Source organism: Schistocerca nitens, chromosome 3 (genome assembly GCF_023898315.1).
Source record: "Schistocerca nitens isolate TAMUIC-IGC-003100 chromosome 3, iqSchNite1.1, whole genome shotgun sequence".
Classification (NCBI taxonomy): Eukaryota; Metazoa; Arthropoda; class Insecta; order Orthoptera; family Acrididae; genus Schistocerca; species Schistocerca nitens.
Window position 1 is genome coordinate 556,515,538 of NC_064616.1, and position 24,325 is coordinate 556,539,862.

At 45.2% G+C, this 24,325-nt stretch overlaps 1 protein-coding gene across 1 annotated transcript in view; it reads right to left on the reverse strand.

Annotated features, from left to right (window-relative positions):
- Positions 1-24,325, reverse strand: part of LOC126249332 (Down syndrome cell adhesion molecule-like protein Dscam2) — a 562,422-nt gene that overhangs the window by 455,394 nt on the left and 82,703 nt on the right. Inside the window, exons 2-3 of the mRNA XM_049950988.1 lie at positions 17,252-17,525; positions 1,817-2,035 (exon numbers count right to left, since the gene is read on the reverse strand). Of these exons, the coding sequence (XP_049806945.1) occupies positions 1,817-2,035; positions 17,252-17,525 (493 nt within the window). The remainder of the gene's footprint in view (positions 1-1,816; positions 2,036-17,251; positions 17,526-24,325) is intronic.

The following is a 24,325-nucleotide window of genomic DNA, read 5'->3' on the forward strand; positions in this document are numbered from 1 at the left end:
ACCTTGTACAGCAGCAACTTCTCTGACGCTGACATTAGGGTTATCGTCAAATGCGCGAAGAATTTCCTCGTCCATTGCAGGTGTCCTCGTCGTTCTAGGTCTTCCCCAGTAGCGAGTCATAGACTGGAATGTTCCGTGCTACCTAAGACGCCGATCAATTGCTTCGAACGTCTTCCTGTCGGGACACCTTCGTTCTGGAAATCTGTCTCGATACAAACGTACCGCGCCACGGCTATTGCCCCGTGCTAATCCATACATCAAATGTGCATCTGCCAACTCCGCATTTGTAAGCATTGCCACTGACTGCAAAACCACGTTCGTGATGAACACTAACCTGTTGATGCTACGTACTGATGTGCTTGATGCTAGTACTGTAGAGCAATGATTCGCATGTCAACACAAACACCGAAGTCAACAATACCTTCTTTCAATTTGACCAACTGGTGGTGAATCGAGGCAGTACAGTACATACTGACGAAACTAAAATGAGCTCTAACATGGAAATTAAGCGTTTCCGGACACATGTCCACATAACATCTTTTCTTTATTTGTGTGTGAGGAATGTTTCCTGAAAGTTTGGCCGTACCTTTTTGTAACACCCTGTATACACTACTGGCCATTAAAACTGCTACACCAAGAAGAAAGCCGGCCGCGGTGGTCTAGCGGTTCTAGGCGCTCAGTCCGGAACCGCGCGACTGCTATGGTCGCAGGTTCGAATCCTGCCTCGGGCATGGATGTGTGTGATGTCCTTAGGTTAGTTAGGTTTAATTAGTTCTAAGTTCTAGGGGACTGATGACCACAGATGTTAAGTCCCATAGTGCTCAGAGCCATTTTTGAACCAAGAAGAAATGCAGATGATAAACGGGTATTCATTGGACAAATACATTATAGAATAAGATTTTCACTCTGGAGCGGAGTGTGCGCTGATATGAAACTTCCTGGCAGATTAAAGCTGTGTGCCGGACCGAGACTCGAACTCTGGACCTTTGCCTTTCGCGGGCAAGTGCTCTACCAACTGAGCTACCCAAGCACGACTCACGACCCCTCCTGACAGCTTTACTTCTGCCAGTACCTCGTCTCCTACCCTCCAAACTTTAGAGAAGCTCTCCTGTCGAGGGAAATCCATTGCGTCTTCGCAGAGGCACTTTCTAAGCGCTGTTGGATCTTCCCTAAAACAAAACCGATTTGCAAGGTTCATCATATGCAGGTAGGATAAATACACGAGAAGATTCTCGTTACTGCTGTAAACAATGTGATGTCGACCTGTGTGCTGCTATTAATTTTGAATCATATAATACATTTTCTCAAATTTAATTCTTTGTAAAGTTATCTACTTTGAGGAATGTGAAGAATAAAGAATAGGCCTACTTGATATTTACTTTATTTTAAAAAATTAATTAGTGGGAATAAGTATATTATAAGAGCGTACTATAACAGTAAGTCAGTGCAGCACGCACTGCAAAGCATAGCTCATCACGGCCAGTATGGCAGGCACAGCTGTCTGGGGGCATCTAAACCAACCGATACCGGATATCGGCTTTGTCCCGAATTGTAACGTCATAGATGGCTTAGCGAAGCCAATGAAAGTGAATACAAATTCATAGATATGGTGTCATACTGATCTGTAGCTTAGTCCGAAGTCTAGGTTACTTTGCCGCATTATAATTCGGTTGTGATTCGGCGAAGCCAATGAATGTGAATACTGGAAACTGATTGGTCGTGAGTAGGCGAAATGGTATCGAACACTTCCGCTCGCTTTTTCGGGCATTCAGCAGCGAAGGGATTAGTACAGAAAGCGTTAGTGGTAGTGAGTTACTTGTTGAGTCCGGCAAGCAGGAGTTGCGGCGTGACGCGGACAGAGAGCGGCGCCACCACCTCCACCGTGGCGTCGAGGCGCGCGGCGCCGGCCGCGTTGCGCGCCAGGCAGGAGTAGCGGCCGGAGTGCGACGGGCGAGCGCGCACCAGCACGAGCGCGCCGCTCGACGACATGTAGCGTGTCTCGTCGTCCAGCATCTCCGCGTCTGCGAACTCCCACCTGCAAACAGACCTCATGTAGCCACCGACAGCGTGTGCCGCCACCAACACGCTGAGAGGCACATTTACATGTAAATGTGGCTTTTGAAAGTAATATAGGAGTTGACATCTCGGATATTCGGGAATCCAGCCGGATGTTGGCGTCGTTCTCGCACGATATTTCGACAGCGTGCCTCGCTGTCTTCTTCAGGTGCTACCTGAGATTGGTCCTTGGGTCGATCGAGTCCAGTATTTATGCCTGGAAGGAGCTGGGCGTTCCCTAATCGGTGCGCGTCGAGTCGAGTGTTCCGTCTGTGGTCCGCGCCCACCAGACTCGGCTTCAATGGACTCCAATGAAGACGAGTCTGGCGGGCGCGGACCACAGACGGAACACTCGACTCGGCGCGGACCGATTAGGGATCACCCAGCTGCTTCCAGGCATAAATACTGGACTCGATCGACCCAAGGACCATCGCCAATATTATTTAATCTTTATATCAACGACATACCGACTCTACAACATGTAACTCTAAGCTTATATGCGGATGATACGGCCTTCCTCACATCCGGAAGAAACATCGAAGTCATTACAACAAGAGCACAAAGACAAATTGATATAATGGAAGACTGGGCAAAACAGAACAAAATCACTTTTAATGCTACAAAAACAGCTGCAGTATTTTTTACAAAGAAGAGACTACCAAGATTAACAACTCAATTACAAGTCGCAGAGCAACCCATACCTTGGAGCTCAAAGACAAAATATTTGGGTATACATTTGGAAAAATCACCAACATTCAAAGAGAACACAATAGAAAGAAAAAGAACTGCTCTAAAATTGATGAATATGCTCATTCCGTTCTTCAAAAGTAAAGAGTTGAACACGAAAACCAAACTACAATTATACAAGTCGACCATTCAGCCAGCAATACTATACGGAGCGGCAGCATTGGGTACTACATGTCAAACCAACATTAAACAGTTACAAATTCTTCAAAATACATGCCTCACGTGGTCTCTTGCAGTACCTCGATGGACGAGGGTAGCTGAAATGCATGCAGAATTACAGGAAAAGACAATAAGAGAAAAAATCCAAGATCATGCACAAAATATTTTCCGAAAAAGAGACATACGCCGAGATTCTACCCCTGAACTTAGAACCGTTGGAATAATAGCACCACAACCGTGGCACAGGTATAAAGTACCAAAATCAATAGTACCAGGCTAACTTAAAAATAAAATAAATCAAATAGACAATTAACCTCAATATCAAGACCATCAACTACAACAAGAACTTCAGGAAGTCAGGCGCTGAAATTTCCTAAGCAAGAACATAAGAAAAAATTAAAATTTCTAAGTTAACAAGAAAGGACAAAACCCCAGAAGAACAAAGGACCCCAAAAGAGAGAGCCCAGTTTCTTCTGAATGTTTTTAAAAATAAAGTTATGAAAAACTTACCGTATCCTGAAACACACAAAAACAAGTAGAGACCGCCGAAGGCGGGTACACTTGGGATCAAAAAAACCCAAGGACCAGTTGCTTAACCTACGTATCAACTAGGCAAGAACCCTAGTAGAAGTCACAGCAGGCGCCCAAGGACCAGTCTCAGGTAGTACCTGAAGGAGACAGCGAGGCACGCTGTTGAAATTTCGTTCGAGAACGACGCGAACATCCGGCTGGATTACCGAATATCCAAGATATCAACAGATCGCTGAGAAAGCATGAAGAATTAAATATGGGAGTTATTCCTTGTTTTTCGACTGTAAAAAGTACACTCCTGGAAATTGAAATAAGAACACCGTGAATTCATTGTCCCAGGAAGGGGAAACTTTATTGACACATTCCTGGGGTCGGATACATCACATGATCACACTGACAGAACCAAAGGCACATAGACACAGACAACAGAGCATGCACAATGTCGGCACTAGTACAGTGTATATCCACCTTTCGCAGCAATGCAGGCTGCTATTCTCCCATGGAGACGATCGTAGAGATGCTGGATGTAGTCCTGTGGAACGGCTTGCCATGCCATTTCCACCTGGCGCCTCAGTTGGACCAGCGTTCGTGCTGGACGTGCAGACCGCGTGAGACGACGCTTCATCCAGTCCCAAACATGCTCAATGGGGGACAGATCCGGAGATCTTGCTGGCCAGGGTAGTTGACTTACACCTTCTAGAGCACGTTGGGTGGCACGGGATACATGCGGACGTGCATTGTCCTGTTGGAACAGCAAGTTCCCTTGCCGGTCTAGGAATGGTAGAACGATGGGTTCGATGACGGTTTGGATGTACCGTGCACTATTCAGTGTCCCCTCGACGATCACCAGTGGTGTACGACCTGTGTAGGAGATCGCTCCCCACACCATGATGCCGGGTGTTGGCCCTGTGTGCCTCGGTCGTATGCAGTCCTGATTGTGGCGCTCACCTGCACGGCGCCAAACACGCATACGACCATCATTGGTACCAAGGCAGAAGCGACTCTCATCGCTGAAGACGACACGTCTCCATTCGTCCCTCCATTCACGCCTGTCGCGACACCACTGGAGGCGGGCTGCACGATGTTGGGGCGTGAGCGGAAGACGGCCTAACGGTGTGCGGGACCGTAGCCCAGCTTCATGGAGACGGTTGCGAATGGTCCTCGCCGATACCCCAGGAGCAACAGTGTCCCTAATTTGCTGGGAAGTGGCGGTGCGGTCCCCTACAGCACTGCGTAGGATCCTACGGTCTTGGCGTGCATCCGTGCGTCGCTGCGGTCCGGTCCCAGGTCGACGGGCACGTGCACCTTCCGCCGACCACTGGCGACAACATCGATGTACTGTGGAGACCTCACGCCCCACGTGTTGAGCAATTCGGCGGTACGTCCACCCGGCCTCCCGCATGCCCACTATACGCCCTCGCTCAAAGTCCGTCAACTGCACATACGGTTCACGTCCACGCTGTCGCGGCATGCTACCAGTGTTAAAGACTGCGATGGAGCTCCGTATGCCACGGCAAACTGGCTGACACTGACGGCGGCGGTGCACAAATGCTGCGCAGCTAGCGCCATTCGACGGCCAACACCGCGGTTCCTGGTGTGACCGCTGTGCCGTGCGTGTGATCATTGCTTGTACAGCCCTCTCGCAGTGTCCGGAGCAAGTATGGTGGGTCTGACACACCGGTGTCAATGTGTTCTTTTTTCCATTTCCAGGAGTGTATTATTTGGACCAGACACGCTTCCCATAATTTAAAGCATCTTCATTGGTCACTGTAACAATTTTGGTTTTGTTTGAATATGTGTTTAACGAGATTATAAACAGATCTCATGTTTAATATTAATTTTATTTTTTTATGTCTCGCGTTTTTTTGCTCCTTCGTTATTTCCATTAGTTTTTCTGCAGACAGACATGTGAATTTCAGTACACTACACTCTACTGCCACAATATTTTACATTTTGCATGTTTTATACAGGATGTTTCAGCTGCCCCTTCGACCGGGTATTGTGTAACTCTCAACGTCTCCAAAAACCACACGCGAGATTTTCATATTTTTTCGCTTGGTGTGCAGAAGATATTGGTCGTGTAGAGAAAATGAACGGGACCTTTATGTAGTAAATTTAATGTAGTTAAATTATTTTCCTCGGATACATTTTTCCTGTGGGCCCAGGTTTTCGAATTACTCAAGAAAATCACGTTTGAAGGTGACGTGTTCGTTTTTCTTGAATAAGTCGAAAACTAAGGCCTCTAGCGAAAACGTATCCAAATACAAAATTTAACTACATTAAATTTGCTACAAAACGTTCACGTTAATTTTTTCTGTAGGACTAACAGTTGGCGCATAACGAGTGAGAGGTTATTAACATCTGGAGCGTGGTATTTGAAGGCGTTACGTGTAATATAAAACCCAGCGCAATCATCTTACGTAGTTTGTCAGATATGTCGCAGAAAATGCCAACCGCTGCTATTTTATTATTTAATGCTTGTGAAATTCGGCGAGTGCACATGTAAAAAGCATTGTCAGTGGGGCAACTCTTCTGAAATCGAAACTGTGATTTGTTGAGGATACTACTGTTGTTCAGGTGAGATACTATTCTAGAGGACGTTACTTTCTCAAAAATTTTGGAAAATGATGTAGGCAGTGAAACAGGTCGCTAATTATTGACATCACTTCTATCACCTTTCTTATGGAGGGGTTTGACGACGACATATTTCAGTTTGAGAATTTTCTTAATTTCAGTATGACTGAATTTATGAGAGCTGCCTTTTCGGCACACTGCTGTGATTTTTCCTTTGATCTATTTGTCTTCGTACTTGCTACTAAACTTGAGATATCATTATCAAATACATTTACTACCTGATACACATCATTTATAGCCCTTCCATTCAGTTCAATAGCGACATTATCCTTTTCTTTGGCTGGTTGTCCGGTCTGTCGTTTCATTAAACTCCATAACCTTAAGTTTGATTTCGGAATTACTGATTTCTGACATTATGTGCACGTGGCTTCATTTTTAATAACTTTCCTTCTTAATTTTAATAATTTTCCTTCTTAATTTTAAGTAGTTTTTGTAGTATGCTACTACTGCAGGAGGTCACGATATTTGCTTCGTAACAATGTTCATGATGTGGGTTTTCTTCTGTATTGTGGAGTATGTTACTGTTGTGCCTGTTATGTGAATCACTCTTCCATTAATGTCAAGCCAGTTTTGGGTATACTTGCAGTACCGTATTTTGTCTTTGTTTATCTTTCCACTATCTGTTCCCGGAGTAGATGAATTGCCTATACACATAATTAAGTCTGTACGGAACCCTTAGTACGCTAGTCCTACTCGCACCTGGCCAGTTTTATATCATTTAAGTTCCTTTATTCCTTACACCACGTGCGACTGTAGTTGGGTGAGGGTATTGTTAGTTGGGACGTGTTTAAATTTTAACGAAAGCTTTTCACTACCACTCGATAGGCAGTGTCAGTTTTGGCCATGAGAGGGAAGTGCAGGACGGAAAAGGGACAGAAAAACTCGTAGCATTAAACAACCCCTGACTGGAGTGCATAAACCAGTAAGATCGTATGGTAACATGTACAGCCGCGACTTGATTAGATTGTAACTTGCATGCACTGAAGACGGCTGTTTAGAGCCGAAATCTAGATAGGCTAGAATAATAAAAAACTAATGGGATTACTACCGATTGCTGTGCGTCTCACCTTCCATGACTGGGGTGTTTCCAATCCACCATACGTCTTTCCTCTCTACCTGCTATTGAACACCATGTTGGAAGTGACGAATGTGGCCAGTGGGTGAGAGAGAGTAAGGAACACAGAGCTGTAAGCCAGAGGATGATTGGACATTTTAAAATCTAAGGAGATTTTGCCCCCTCCCTTTGAATTCGAGAATAGCAGACGTGAGATAACTGTGGGCAGCAGCGGGCGGAATAAGCCACAGTTTCAGGCGAGGATGGAAAAATTTCGAGATGAGGGAGAGAGCATGATTGGTCACTTTCAAACTTGAGGCATTTTGCTTTTCCCCACTCCTAAGGTCAACGGAATGGCCTGAATTACACGAGTGATTCCGAAGCAGTGACGAGTGAGCGCGAGGTAATGACGGAAGGTGAGACACGATTGCTGACCTGGAATTTGGTTGCTGCAGTAAGAGCACCGAAGTGGCTGTGGAAGATCTTCTGGTGTTTTGGTAGGACCGAGTTTAGGCCATGACTGGTCGCGTTTTCGTCACTTTCGTTTTTGCTTACTTGGTTCAGCCAAATAAATGAGAATTTTGAGATCGTTCTTATGTCTCCTAATGACTTTAGATTCAACAAACATATTAATGGTTCTCAATTCCCCGCTAGGCCGTATTTTTTCCTTCACTGTCGCCGGTGCTTGTAATAGCTGTCTATACTTAGTGGAGAAGCATGCTTCTCAGGTGTATCTTCAAGGCATGAGAGAGAATTATATTTTTCCCTTCTTATAAGAAAGAATTTACTAATTTTTGTCTCCACATGGGTGTATTTCCGAACTTTCTACAAAGTGTCTGTGCAAGGGAAACCATTCCACGCCATGTAACATTTTGGTAGTCGTTCATTGTTTTCGAACTGGCGTTCGTATTCCAGATGTGTGTTCAGTTAGTTAATCGTGTCTTAATAAACAAAGATCATTTGAAATCGATACAAATCTCCCATGCCTGATGCAAAAGCAAACCATCACTTTCCCCCCAAGTCAACGTCATCTGATCGCTAGCCGTTTCCACTGTGCGACATTAGTTTATTAATATGTCAGAATAGATTTTGTTGCTCATCCAAATTACCAAAGTAGCAGGCCAGCTAGGGGAATACAGAGGCATTGAACCAATCTCAGATTAATTCCAATGTTCATTTAACAAAGCAGTATCGTTTCACTCAGCTTATCTCGTCAGAACTTATTTTACACATATTACGCCACCCGCAAATGTTCTTTCGGTTAAGTTTTCCCACCAGGATGTACATTAAGGAGATAACAGCAAGATCTCAACCTGAACTCGTTTAAGAAAGCGTTATAAAGGCATGCAATAACAGCGAAGCTACATAATGGAAACCAACATAATTATCATTATTTTCAACTGGGGTGTAAAGGAGTCATACATATGTAATCACATTTGTTGAAGGCTTCATGCATCCTACAGTTCACATCAGGAATCTCTTGAACACATGACTTGTACGAGGTATTAGCGTCAGCGATGTGCTATAATGCGTGATAGGACTTCTCACATCAAAGAGATTTAGTATCAGCTAGGAGGATGGGTCGAAGGGAACAGACTCGTGAGTGTCAAATTAAACGCTCTTCGTCTGAACACAATCCCAGGTAAGCTTACACATGAAGCACAGGAAAATGAGCAGCATCATTATAATAATTTTTTTAAAATTTTTTTCAAAGGAGCTTTATGTTAAAGGCTGAAATACGAGGAAAGAAACGAACGCCAGAGGGCGCGAGGCACGCCGGAGTGAATAATTTAAACTGATGAGGCTATGGCCCCGCGTTTTCGCTTTTAATTACCGTATGAAATTGCGTTTGTCATGTCGTAATGTTATTAAATTGCACATTTAATGGCAGAGTGGATGTATCCCGTTTAGAAAGAAAAGCAGATAATTTTTTAAAAAGATAACATAAATATTTCGAATTCTACTTTGAAATTTACATGGTCGATCGATTGTAAGTACACAGTCTTTCGTAAATCGACTGTATATTCTTCGCATTTATCAGTTAATAACCCACAACTAATCATGAGACAAATAAGAAGATAGGTAACTGTACAGCTCAAGGTCTTTCCTTCTCTACGTTGCAAGTATTTACTCTAAACTAGCCAGGACTATAAAACGTTAAAGTGATACTAAAGCTATTCTAGGGACCGTGACGGACAATACGCTATTACGCATAGCGAAAATTGGAAAATTCGATAACCAATGTAATAAGTCCGACAAAAGGTTACTCACGGAGAGGGTATAAAGACTTCGAATCTACTTTTTACGGTACATTCACCTTCTTTAGTCCAATAAATCATTGGTGGTTGATCATTATATAGGATGTATAAAAAAAAAATCATCCGATTTGGCACGTCTATATTTCTGAAACTAATAAACATATGCAATGAATTTTGTTTTTTGTTGAACGGGAAACTAAAAAAGCTCTTTTTTCATACCTTTTCATAGGTGTTCTGCATGCACCCCTTGAGATGCACGGCATACGTCAGTGCGGTATTCAGATTGTTCCCACACTGCAGCGAGCATGTTTGAGTTACAGTTTCCGCAGCTGCTGTCGGGTCCGGTGACCTTGGAGGCCAATAATGCAAGGCTTAATTATTTTGTCCAGTGCGATCGACCCATCGTTCAGTAATCCTTTGATTTAAAAATTCCCGTACTTCCCGATTCCAGTGTGACCGTGTCGCATCCTGTCGGTACAGTGTTCTCGGCAAAGAAAAATGGACCATACACCTTTTCCCGTGAAACTGCACAAAACACATTAAATTTTGGAGAGTCCCTCTCATGTTGTACAACTTCATGTGGTTGTTCCTTCCCCCATATTCTCACATTATGACGGTTCACCTTTCCATTTAAATGAAATGTTGCCTCGTCACTAAACAGTAGCGTGGAAGAAAACTGTCATCCTCCATCTTGCCAAGAACGAAATTACAGAACTTCACACGTTGTTGTTTGTCACCTTCACGAAAAGCTTGCAGCAGCTGAATTTTATATGGTTTCATGTGTAAACGTCGACACAACATAACGTCAGACGGGCGTCGGGGGCATATTGAGCTGTCGGCGAACGGATTTCTGCGTAATCCTTGTGAAACTGTGGCGCATGCGTTCGACGTCTGCGGCAGACGCTCGGAGACTGCCCGGCAATTTGCCTTTACACAAACAACCAGTTTCTCGGAATTGCTCATGCCATCGTCTAATATTCTGTGCCGTAGGAGGATCCCCACCATACCTAGTACGAAAGTCACGCTGAACAGTTATCACTGACCCGCACTGCGCAAAACGTAGAACACAAAACGCTTTTTATTGTCCCTACACCATTTTTACCAGAACTGAAGTTCTAGCTGGAACCATGTAAAACTCGAAAGTTAGCTCTTTCGAACAATACATTGTTCACGTACATATCTCAAGTAACATAACAGTTACGATTTTTTTTAAAATCGTATGATTCTTTTTGATACACCCTGTATTTCCAATAGACATTTAATAATAGAAGTTCCACAGTCCTTAATTTTTTAAATCTGAGCTGAAAGAGATGGTGAAGATGAGAGTACCGAATAACTTAAGAAACGAGGACCACTGCGTTCACTCTGACATTCGATAGTTCAGCTCCTGTTTTGTCGGCATCTTTATCAAAGTAGTCCCAGCTCTGAGTATTCCTCAGATAATTACAAAAAACCTACCACTAATTTGCGCAGCTACCCGCCTGACTCAGTGGGACTAAAGCTATTTATCGAAGTTGCGTTTTCACTGGGTACCTTTGGGACGGTCGCTGTTAACACACCTAAACATTCTCAGAAATGTGTAACTCATCGGACATTCCCAGGACCATCGTGCGCCGAGACATGCGCGTAGTCATCCGTACAAGGCCGCAAACTAAGGGAGAGTCAAGTACGAATTAAGAAGCAATCAGTCAGATGAGAAATTTAGGATCCATGTGTAACGAACAACACACCGATGTATCCGTAATTTCTCTATTAGTTCTATTTCGAGTTGCTTGATAATTCAGTTGTGATTTAAATCACTAATGAAATTTCCAAGACAAAAGATACTTCGTGATGGTGATTCCTAGAAATCAGAGGCACTGAAATTTGGAATCAGGTTTCGTTGTTAACATTTTGAGAGGAGTTAATAGTTTACGCAGTACGGCAGAAAACCTTAAAAACTACTCAAGGTTTAAACGGGCCGCTGCCGCCTCGTGAGAGATGTGGTGATACAATGAAATCCGTCTTCCTGAGGAATTGTGCCAGTATACGAAGCCTTTATGGGAAAAAGGACGTGGTAAGTTATTATACCTCGTGAGTCAGGCTCCGGAGCCCTTAGCCTCCAACTTACCTGGCAACGGCACTATTTCTTTGAAGTCGGAAGACTACAAGAGTGTGCCTCCAGTCATGCCATAAAGAGCTTGGAAGGTGAAATAGAATTCAAAACGCACAGGGAAAGCTTTCCGTCTTTTCTCATTGGTCCTTACCCAAATGTTGTTATCTGTTTTCATGGGTGATCGACTTACAATGCGGGAATGTTAAGGTACGGTTCCTATTCTTTCCTCTCCATAATGTTTCAAGGTCCGCTGGCATATTTTGAAAGAGTGCGTGTACACTGAAAGTTACATTGAGCCCTCCTCCCCCCCCCCAATCCCCCCCATTCTCTATGACTCTCTCTCTCTCTCTCTCTCTCTCTCTCTCTCCCCCCCCCCCCCCCCCAAACACACACACATACACGAGCGCACACATACACAAATCTTCCTTCATTTCCACAGTGTACACTATCTGATCAAAAGTATCCGGACACCTGGTTGAAAATGACTTACAAGTTCGTGGTGCCCTCCATTGATAGTACTGGAATTCAATATGGTGTTGGCCCACTCTTAGCCTTCATGACAGCTTCCACTCTCGCAGGTATACGTTCAATCAGATACTGATAGATTTCTTGAGAAATGGCAGCCCATTCTTTACGGAGTGCTCCACGGAGGAGAGGTATCGATGTCGGTTGGTGAGGCCTGGCATCGAAGTCGGCGTTTCAGAACATCCCAAAGGTGTTCTATAGGATTCAGGTCAGGACTCTGTGCAGGACAGTGCATTACAGGGATGTTATTGTCGTGTAACCACACCGCCAAAGGCCTTGCATTATGAACAGGTGCTCGATCGTGTTGAAAGATTCAGTCGCTATTCCCGAACTGCTCTTCAACAGTGGGAAGCAAGAAGGTGCTTAAAACATCAATGTAGGACTGTGCTGTGATAGTGCCACGCAAAACAACAAGAGGTGCAAGCCCCCTCCATGAAAAACACGACCACACCATAACACCACCGCCTCCGAATTTTACTGTTGGCACTACACGCGCTGGCAGATGACGTTCACCGGGAATTCGCCATACCCACAACCTGCCAACGGATCGCCACATTGTGTACCGTGACTCGTAACTGCACACAACGTTTTTCCACTGTTCAATCGTCCAATGTTTACGCTCTTTACACCAAGCGAGGCGTCGTTTGGCATTGACCGGCGTGATGTGTGGCTTATGAGCAGCCGCTCGACAATTAAATTATAGTTTTCTCACCTCCCGCCTGACTGTCATAGTACTTGGAGTGGACCCTGATGTAGCTTGGAATTCCTGTGTAGTGGTCTGGATAGATGTCTGCGTATTACACATTACGACCCTCTTCAACTGTCGGCGGTCTCTGTCAATCAACAGACAAGGGTGGCCTGTACGCTTTTGTGCTGTACGTGTCCCTTCACGTTTCCACTTCACTAGGCCTATCACATCGGAAACAGTGGACCTATGGATGTGTAGGGGTGGAGGAATCTCGAGTACAGACGTATGACACAAGTGATATCCAATCATCTGACCACGTTCGAAGGCCGTGAGTTCCACTGAGCGCCCCATTCTGATCTTTCACGATGTGTAATGACTACTGAGGTCGCTGATATGGAGTACATGGCAGTAGGTGGCAGGGAAATGCACCTAATATAAAAAACTTATGTTTTTGTGGTGTCCTGATACTTTTGATCACATAGTGTATGTGTGTGAGGGTGGGTGGTAGTGTGGGTGGGTAGTCATGGTCATAAGATGGTGAGGTCCCCTACTCCGAGCAGCGTAGGGGACGATGCGGGAGATCCGCACCGCCGACTAGGCAAGGTCCTAGCGGAGGTGGTTTGCCATTGCCTTCCTCCGACCGTAATGGGAATGAATGTTGATGATGAAAACGCCACAACAGCACCCAGTCATCTCTAGGCAGGGAAAATCCCCGACCCCGCCGGGAATCGAACCCGTGCGCGGGAAGCGAGAACGCTACGGCAAGACCACGAGCTGCGGACCGTGGTCATCTTATCCTAATATAAAATGTTACCATACCTGCCTGTGCAGCAACCTTTATCAAATTCTAAGGGATTAATTTCTTCTTCTTTGAACAAGAAATCCACTAAAACATCCCTGGCCTACCACTCTGTCAGCTTTGCAAGCTGTCGCATACGTCTATATTACTACAGAGACAGCGGAAAAGTTATCCTTGTGCTGGAAACCGAATAAGATAACCAGCCGTGCAGTGCGTTCGTTCAACCGATTCCTGCTCAGAGTAACTTTCGGAAGAATCGTCCTTTACCTCAGTGTCGTCTGTCCCTGTTTTATTTACATTACTTTTACAAAATAATATACTTTAACCGAAAAAATTGTAACGAACATTCTTCAGCATAGTTCCTGGACTGACGGATTCACTATCATCATCAGCAGCAGCAACCACTTGATAGTCACTGTTAGTTACAGACCTCTTCCATATACATTACGAACATCCTCTGTGTTAAACCTGAACGAAGGAACTGTTTGTTAGTATTCCATTACTAACAGCAGATGTGCTATACTTACTGTTTACTTACTATGTACTGCTACCCTTGGAAATAACATTAATTTTTAGAATTTTTTAGAGGACAAACAATAATACTTTCCAACACTCCATTAATCAAAGATCGTATCCAGTTTCCACGTTATCAGCAATATATCTTACTTCCTTCCTTTTAAGTACCTAAATTTTCTGACTCCAGTGCTATTTCACTGCTCTTCAGGTCCAGTGCGATGCTTACCGCGTGGTACATAAGTAGTTAAAGAAATTACGCATATTAACTTGGCTAAAGCTACTGAGATAACAGAGGGCACGCTGAATCTCTACCAAACGGAGTATCAGCATGGGACCTTTTACAGGCTACATTCTGCGAGAATTAACGTCGAATAACCCAACAAAACGTAAATTGGAAAATAACGGCTCCCTACGAAGCGTCTGGCAGATGATTGACATTTTCGTTTCGTTAGTGTCAAAAAGTCAGGTTTATTCACTGTGAGTCCCCCTGACATAAGAAGACATCACCTGACGCTGAAGAAATGCAAAAATTAGTTTATTTTGTTAGGGTTGTCCAGAGAGTAAGTTTCTCTTCTGATGCAGAAAGGAAGAAAATTTAGTTACTGGGAAGCTTTAATCACACACAGAAGTCAATTAGCAACTTCTCAAACTATTTTCAGAACTGAGGCACTTGCTTTCCTGTGGAATCAACTGACTCATAAAAGTCAGCGTCTGGGGCTTGGAACCAGTATGTGATAGCCGTTATCATCCCTTGTGTGAAAATGTCTAGAGACATGGACTTCCTCGGGTGTACGAAAAGATGGAAATAAATGCGAACAAAAAACAAGAATACAGTATAGATGGTCAGATTATTTACCCGATGAACACAAATACGATATGCGCAGAGCCATATGTGGGCGAGCAGTGTTGATAATCAGCGCATTTGCACTGAGCGTCCTGCTTCTCGTGTTCTGGACGATATGTTACAGCTACTGCGATCGGATTATCTGCCTAAAATAGTCGTTGAGTTCAATAACCATGAAGCGGTGATTATCCATAACGCGCTGCTGCGTCTGTTCCACGAAGTCGTCATCGATGACGGACGAACGCCCATTGCGCATTTCATGGAGCACTTTCTGCCGATCTTCCAAAACTTTGATGTAGTCTTAAGACATCACGCCCTTGGTCATTATATCCATCTAACACACTAGAAAGAAATGACGATATATTCATATCGGCGGTAGATTCTGTACGTTCCACACTAATTTCGCAGTTGGCGGCAGATGTACAGTCAAAGCTGCCGTTTTAAGCACTTACAACGAAGAGTCTGGGAGCGATTGTGATGTGACAGCTATTTTTCTAGTCCATTCCACCCCCTTCAACCCGATTTAATCAAAACATTGAAAACACAATTTACATACGAACCGAACCGCCAGTTTTTGAGGTATTGCCAATGACATTTGGGTGCAGTGAGCTGTCTATATTATTAGCCACCAAAATAATTTAAATTTACACAATAGTTCATTTGAAGCGTAATACACGTCATAATTCTAACGCACAGCTTGTCCGACACCATGGGAATGACAACATTAGCCACTGGAATAAAAGCAGTAGTCAGCTGGAGTTGACTGCTTTTGGTAGTAGCACTTGCGTGGGCGTCGTTGTGGTGAGAGTCTTGGGAGATGCTACAGCAGAATACAGATGTGTTGTTTTCGCCTTGGGTGAAGGTGGAAACACTGAATCACAAGGGCAGTCATTCAGTGCAACGGTGTCACTTTATTTTTAAACAGAAGAACAACAGAGAAAGATTATTCGAAGTGTTTGTTTATTACTTAGTAAGCTAACACATCACCTCAAACATACATACGAAAGCGTAGATTTGCACCCTGACAACGAACGACTTCAAGCTAAGTACATCCACAGGAGCTGTCGATTTGGGAACCCACCTTATTAGCGAGGGTGCGAGTTAATGAAAATTAAAATAAACGAAAATTAGATTTGAAGCTACACTGAGGTGATAAAAATGATGGAATAGCGTTACGAGGATATACAGATGGCGGTAGTATTATGTACACAAGGTATAAAAGGGCAATGCATTGGCGAAGCTTGGCATTTGTACTCAGGTGATCCACGTGAAAAAGTTTCCGACGTGATTATGGTCACACGATTGGAATTAATAGACTCTGAAATCTGTATGTTAGTTGGAACTAGCCACATGGGACGTTTCACTTCAGACATCGTTAGGGAAGTCAATATTCCGAAATACACGTTGTCAAAAGTCTGCCGAGAATATCAGATTTCACACACTACCTCTCACCACGGACAGCGCAGTGACCGACGGCCTTCACTTAACGATCGGGAGCAGCGTCGTTTGTGTAGAGCTGTCAGCACTTACGGACAAGCAGTACTGCGTGAAATAATGGCAGAAATCAGTGTGGGACATACGACGAACGTATCCGTTAGGACAGTGTGGCGAAATGTGGCGTTAGTGGCCTATGGCAGCAAACGACCGACGCGACTGGCTTTGCTAATAGCAGAACTCCGCCAGCAGCGCCGCTCCAGGGCTCGATACCATATCGGTTAAACCCTAGACTACTGCAGATCCGTGGCCTGGTCAGGTGAGTCCCGATTTCGGTTGGTAAGATCTCATGGTATTGTTTGAGCGAGGTGCAGACTCCACGAAGTTATAGACCCAATTGTCAAGAATGCACTGTGTAATCTGTTGGTGGTTCCATATTGGTGTGGGCTGTGTCCACATGGAATGGTCTGGATCCTCTGTTGCAACTGAACCGGTCATTGGTTATTTTCGGCTACTTGGAAATCTTTTGCAGCCATTCATGGACTTCATGTTCTCAGACAACGACGGAATTTTTATAGACGGCAATGCACCATGTCACTAGGCACAATTGTTCGCGATTGGTTTGAAGAACACTCTGGACAGTTCGAGCGAATGATTTGACCAGCCAGATCACCCGACGTGAATCCCATCGAACAGTTATGGGACATAATCGAGAGATCAGTTCGTGAACAAATTCCTTCACTGGCAACATTTTCGCAATTATGGACGGCTGTAGACGTAGCATAGCTCAATATTTCTGCAGGGTTGCTGCACTACGCCGGGCAAAAGGAGGTCCGACATGATATTAGGAGGCAGCCTTTGATTTTCCGAGCTCAGTGCATTATGAAGATAATAGTGGATGATAATTATTACGTGTAGGTGGGCGGCGGGTGCCCCTGGGCGACGCAGGGCAAGACGAACATCTGCTCGTGGCGGGCCTGGACGGAGAGGGCGCGCTCCGAGAAGCGCGGACTCTGCACGCCGCTCGGCTCCACCACGGTGATGCTCGCCTCGGCGCTGAATACTGTGGTGTAAGTGGCGCCAGACAGCCGGTGCGTCACGCGGCACTCGAAGCGCGAGAACGCGTCCTCCGCGTTCACCGCCATCACCAGTAGCTCCCCAGACGGCATCATGTGCACCTTGCCGTCTGCAACAAACGAGCACAACCATAAATGACTCCAGACAATTCTTGGTGTCCCATCTCGTTTTATCTTCGGGGAAGAAGCAAACATAAAAAAATAAAAAAGCGTCGTAAGTCCTTTCACAGTGCTCACATCTTACACGCAACACACAGTGCTCCCAACCTTCAGTATAAAATTTTATGGATGGCACACAGCCTTATACTGATTAGTTTAGTTATTTTTTGTTATTTGCTGCTCTAACAGCAGCCGTATTTACAGTACTTGGATTCGGCCTGTTTATGCAAACAACAAAATCTTCTTGTGTTACATATTTGTCCAGACTCATTGCAGTATGCGGCGGCGCTGTGTAAATAACAATTTCTTTTATTTTCTGAGATTTATATATTACTTGCTCTATATAAATACTGGAGTTCTAGCACGTGCCCTTCATGCAGGGAACGTGATTCACTTTCTAGCTGTACAACATTATACTCAATTACATACAAATTTAAGATTCATTCTTCACCTACACGTTTCGTTCACTCCAACACACAGTCTGACAGCATAACAAGGGTATTTCACTAGGGGACTTTAAGAAGTAAGTAACACATTCCTATGGCAGACGAAGTAACATTTATTGAATGTTGCACTACGCTTCAAAGTGACACAGGTAAGTGGTAGTATTTTCAGCATAGTCACCAAGTCCCTGTAAACTATGATCGGAACGTTCTACCAATTCTTCAATTCCTCGACGGTAGGAATCCGCTCCGTGGTCACGGAATCATTCGAGAGGTGCTGTGTGAGCATTCTCATTGTTGGAAAATCTCTTTCATCCGAGATGTTCTTTCAGCTTGCCGAAAAGGTGGAAATCGCATGGGGCAACACCTGCACTTCCAGATCAGCATCACCCCCGCCTATGCGGGCATCATTTGAGTATGTCTGGACGCGACATTGCATTTGGTCCCTATACCGTATAATTTCATGGTGAATCTGGGTGCAATTTACACGTTTTGCCCACAAGAAGCGTACTGTTTCGCGTACTTTAAGTTCGGAGTAGGTTTCCAGTTGGTACGCCATTTCAGTCCCACACAGTGATGTACTTGTTATCTCTAATGCAGGAGAACTATGTCTGCAGGAAATTCGGAACATGTATTTTCTTCTGACAGTGCGCGACTCTTGTTCAGCAAAGGTCTCTGAATGAGCCGACATGTGTAATTTACTTTCCGAGGTCCCTTCGAATTAACTAAAAACAACAGCAAACGAAAATGAGTTCTCCAAAATATCTATTATATCGGAAAATATGCATTTGTTGTTAATAGTTGTCTTATGACCGTTTGTCTGTAAATTATTTAACTACACCACTCGCCATTAAAATTGCTACACAACGAAGATGACGTGCTACAGACGCGAAATTTAACCGACAGGAAGAAGATGCTGTGATATGCAAATGATTAGCTTTTCAGAGCATTCACACAATGTTGGCGCCGGTGGCGACACCTACAACGTGCTGACATGGGGAAAGTTACCAACCCATTTCTCATACACAAACAGCAGTTGATCGGCGTTGCCTGGTGAAACGTTGTTGTGATGCCTCGTGTAAGGAGGAGAAATGCGTACCATCACGTTTCTGACTATGATAAATGTCGGCTTGTAGCCTACCGCGATTGCAGTTTATCATATCGCGACACTGCTGCTCGCGTTGCTCGAGATCCAATGACTGTGAGCAGAATATGGAATCGGTGGCTTCAGGAGGGTAATACGGAACGCCGTGCTGGATCCCAACGGCCTCGTATCACTAGCAGTCGAAATGACAGGCAACTTATCCGCATGGCTGTAACGGATCGTGCAGCCACGTCTCGATCCCTGATTCAACAGATGGGGACGTTTGCAAGACAACAATCATCTGCACTAACAGTTCGACGACGTTTGCAGCAGCATGGACTATCAGCTCGGAGACCATGGCTGCGGTTACCCTTGACGCTGAATCACACACAGGAGCGCCTGCGATGGTGTACTCAACGACGAACCTGGGTGTACGAATGGCGAAACGTCATTTTTTCGGATGAATGCAGGTTCTGTTTACAGCAACATGATGGTCGCATCCGCGTTTGGCGACATTGCGGTGAACGAACATTGCAACCGTGTATTCCACATTGCCATACTGGCATATCACCCGGCGTGATGGTATGGGGTGCCATTGCTTACGCGTCTCGGTCACCTCTTGTTCTCACTGACGGCACTTTAACAGTGAACGCTACATTTCAGATGTGTTAGGACCCGTGGCTCTACCCATCATTCGATCCCTGCGAAACCCTACATTTCAGTAGGATAATGCACTACCGCATGTTGCAGGTTCTGCACGTGCCTTTCTGGATACAGAAAATGTTCGACTCCTGCCCTGGCCAGCACATTCTCCAGATCTCTCACCAACTTAAAACATCTGGTCAATGGTGGGCGAGCAACTGGCTCGTCACAATACGCCAGTCATTACTCTTGATGAAATGTGTTATCGTGTTGAAGCTGCATGGGCAGCTGTACCTGTACACGCCATCCAAGATTTGTTTGACTCAATGCCCAGGCGTTTCGAGGCTGTTATTACGGCCAGAGTTGGTTGTTCTGGGTACTGTTTTCTCAGGATCTATGCACCCAAATTGCGTGAAAATGTTATCACATGTCAGTTCTAGTATAATATATTTGTCCAATGAATATCCGCTAATCATCTGCATTTCTTCTTGGTGTAGCAATTTTAATGGCCAGTAGTGTAGTTTCATTTATGAAACGTATGCAGTATTACACACTGTCCGGTCACATTAATGTGACCACCTGTCAAAAGCATGAATAATCACCTTTTGCAGGGCAGGCCGCTGCCAGACGTGCAGGATTGTGAAGCCATGATGACTCCATTACTGTAGCCAGCTGCGCTAGGTTCTTCGGTTGAGGATCCATGGCGTGATTGAACGTGATCCCAGAGAGCGTAAATTGGGTTTAAATCCTGTGAGTCTGGTGGCCAGAGGAGTACGGTAAACTCATTGCAGGTGCTCTCGAACCACGCAAGTTTACTGCGAACTGCGTGACACATTGTATTGTCCTACTGATAGATGCTCTGGTGCCGTGGGAAAAGAAAATGCATATAAGGGTAGATTTGGCCCCCAAGAATAGATGCATAATTGTGTTGATCCATTGTGGCTTCCAGAATGACGAGATTACCCAGGGAATGCCACGAAAACATTCCCCAGACCGTAATGCTCCCTCTTCTGTTCTGGATCCTTCCGACGATTGTTGCAGGGTGTTTGCTTTCATAAGTTTGACAGTGTACACACCAACGGCAATTTGTCATCTGAAAACGTCACCTGTCGCCACTCCGTAGGCGTCCAGTTGCCGTACTGGCGTGGAAATTCCAGCCTTCGTTACCAGTGAACAGCTGAGGAGACACCGTTGGTGGCGCCTCGGTTCATCTGGACAGTCAGCTGCTCAACAGCTGCACATATATTCGTCCGCACACATCTAAGGGTCGTTCACCCCTGCCGTCTAAGTCTCGTGCACCGCAGTTGCCTCGGCGCAGGTTTTAGATAGCGTCATTTTGCTATGCGCGATATGCTTTAACCACGGCGGCAAGCGAACAGTTTACGAACATAGCCTTTTCGGAAGTGCTTCCACCCTTGGCCCGAAAGACAACGATTATACTCTCGCTCCAAGGCTTGTTCTTAACAGATAGCCCCTATTGGCCTACTGAGTGTAGTATATTACCCAAAGCTACTACCTGTCGTTTTTGATCTGTTATAGTAAGTACTATGGACTTCTAGGGATATTGGTTTTCTTCGTGGGTGCCATAAAGAGATATTAATAGTAATACAAATTCATATGGGCCTACTGCCTATCAGGTAGGGCCGCGGGTCACTTAAAGCGTTCAGCTGCTTCATTATGCCGTCCTAATCTTCGTTTGCTGATGATTATGTCTTCTGATACAGCTTCGCTGCGTGTTCCTGAAATCGCGAGAGTACAATTGGTATCTTCGCTGCCTTGCGGGACATTTTGTGGTACGTGGAAAATGCGCCGAAACGCTTTATTCTGGAGGCGCTGCAATTTCGCTATATGTGTGTTGGCGGCTGTCCGCACTCTCGGCAGGCATAGTCTACGATAGTCCGGATGGAAGCTCTGTGTGTTCGAAGACCACACTTCACCGACATTTTGGAGCGTTCATTCAGCAGGGAATAAAGAGCTGGGAGCGCAGGTGACGCCTCCTTCCACGTGTCGTCGACACGATGCTTTCAGGTCAACTGCCGGTCAAGGGTGACTCCCAGGTACTTGGGTTTTGGTGCCCAAGGAATGAGGGTGTCCACTGCGACACGCTAGTAGTGTATGGCTCTTAGCAACATGAAAATGAATTTTTCAGTTAGAAGACCATTCCTCGATGTCACGGGAGGTAGCTTGGAGACGTCAATGAACCGCCACCGGACTTCGGTGACGACAGATAAGGGCAGTGTCGTCAGCGTAGATATATTTTGCTACTCGAGATGAGGTAGGTAAGTTAGCAGTGTAAACACTGTATAGGACAGAGCCCAACACCCAGCTCTACGCGACTCCAGCAAGGACATAGCGTCTCGCAGAGGCGGTATTCCAATTCGCACAACGATGGTCCTACCCTCCAGATAACTAGCAAGTAAATGCACCAAGTGGCTCGACAAGCCATACATGAAATGCTTGTATTTTTCCCGTGTCTCCCGACTAGCTTTATATACCCTCTACTAACAGTGCTGCCACTTGCCGTCTGTGAGTGGTTATTGCACGTTGACATCGAACATAGCCGGCGTGACATTAATGTGACTGGACCGTGTGTGAGTGCATCAGGCAGCGACTCATAATGAAAGACTGACAATTTCGAATTTTAAGTAAATTTATTTATCTCAGCAGTCTTTAATGTTATGAACTTGTAATGTGATGGTGATCTATAGTTATTATCTGAAATTGTTGTGTAAAGTTTTATTACTACCTGTGTACTAGATTAGACAAAGTTAATCTAGTCTGATTGAGGACTCGTTATGTACTCGCACAGCAGCATGCCATATGTTATAAGCATAGCGAGGGAACAGTTTACTAGGAAGACGTCTGCGCGCAATCGACTGACAGATAATTATGTTGGTTCTTAGTGAGTGATTAAATAACGCTATGCCACAGGCACCTATGTGCAATCACCGCTGCAGTCTTCTTATTGCTTTAAGAAATGAAATAATTTCTAACTCGGCTGCAATTAGGCACTGAAATAATTTCAGTGCCGAGAAGCGAAAATTTGTGCCGCACCGAGTCTCGAACCCCAGTCTCCTGCTTCTCGCTAAGGGTTGCCTTGACCGCTTCGGCTATCCGGACTCAACCCGCGGCCGCCCCAGATATCCCTCTAGTCGCACACTACTGACGTAGCGGCCCCTGTTCACTACGTCAGTTAACTGATAACATACAAAACTTAGTGAGTTGCACTCAAAACTCGTGATACCAGTTGAGGAGTTACTTCGGCCAGGAGTAGGGGCTTCAGGTCACGAAAACTGACAACGCCCGGGAGAGCGGTGTATTGACCCTATGACGCTCCACTTCTGTATCCTCCAAGCACTCATCGTTAAAAGTCGTCACTACTCGGAACACTTCATGTCGACTGCTTTCTGTTTCTGACTGCCGCAACCTTCAATAACCCCAAATTTGTTGCACTGACGATGTGAAGCTCTATTGTCTGAGCAAGCGGATGATTAATTGATTAATAAGGTAGATAACAGCCTTAATTTAATTTCATATTCCTTGCTGGAAATACACTACTGGCCATTAAAATTGCTACACCAAGAAGAAATACAGATGATAAACGACTATTCATTGGACAAATATATTATACTAGAACTGACATGTGATTACATTTTCACGCAATTTGGGTGCATAGATCCTGAGAAGTCAGTACCCGGAACAACCACCTCTGGCCGTAGTAACGGCCTTGATACGCCTGGGCATTGAGTCTAACAGACCTTGGATGGCGTGTACAGGTACAGCTGCCCATGCAGCTTCAACACGATACCACATTTCATCAAGAGTAATGACTGGCGTATTGTGACGAGCCAGTTGCTCGGCCACCACTGACCAGACGTTTTCAATTGGTGAGAGATCTGGAGAATGTGCTGACCAGGGAAGCAGTCGAACATTTTCTGTATCCAGAAAGGCCCGTACAGGACCTTCAACATGCAGTCGTGCATTATCCTACTGAAATGTAGAGTTTCGCAGGGATCGAATGAAGGGTAGAGCCACGGGTCGAAACACATCTGAAATGTAAAGCTCACTCTTCAAAGTGCCGTCAATGCGAACAAGAGGTGACCGAGACGTGTAACCAATGGCACCCCGTACCATCACGCCAGGTGATACGTCAGTATGGCGATGACGAATACACGCTTCCAATGTGCGTTCAACGCGATGTTGCCGGACACTGATGCGACCATCATGATACTGTAAACAGAACCTGGATTCATCCGAAAAAATGACGTTTCGCCATTCGTGCACCCAGGTTCGTCGTTGAGTACACCATCGCAGGCGCTACTGTCTGTGCTGCAGCGTCAAGGGTAACCGCAGCCATGGTCTCCGAGATGATAGTCCATGCTGCTGCAAACGTCGTCGAACTGTTCGTGCAAATGGTTGTTGTCTTGCAAACGTCCCCATCTGTTGACTCAGGGATCGAGACGTGGCTGCCCGATCCGTTACAGCCATGCTGATAAGATGCCTGTCATTTAGACTGCTTGTGATACGAGGCCATTGGGATCCAGAACGGCGTTCCGTATTACCCTCCTGAACCCACAGATTC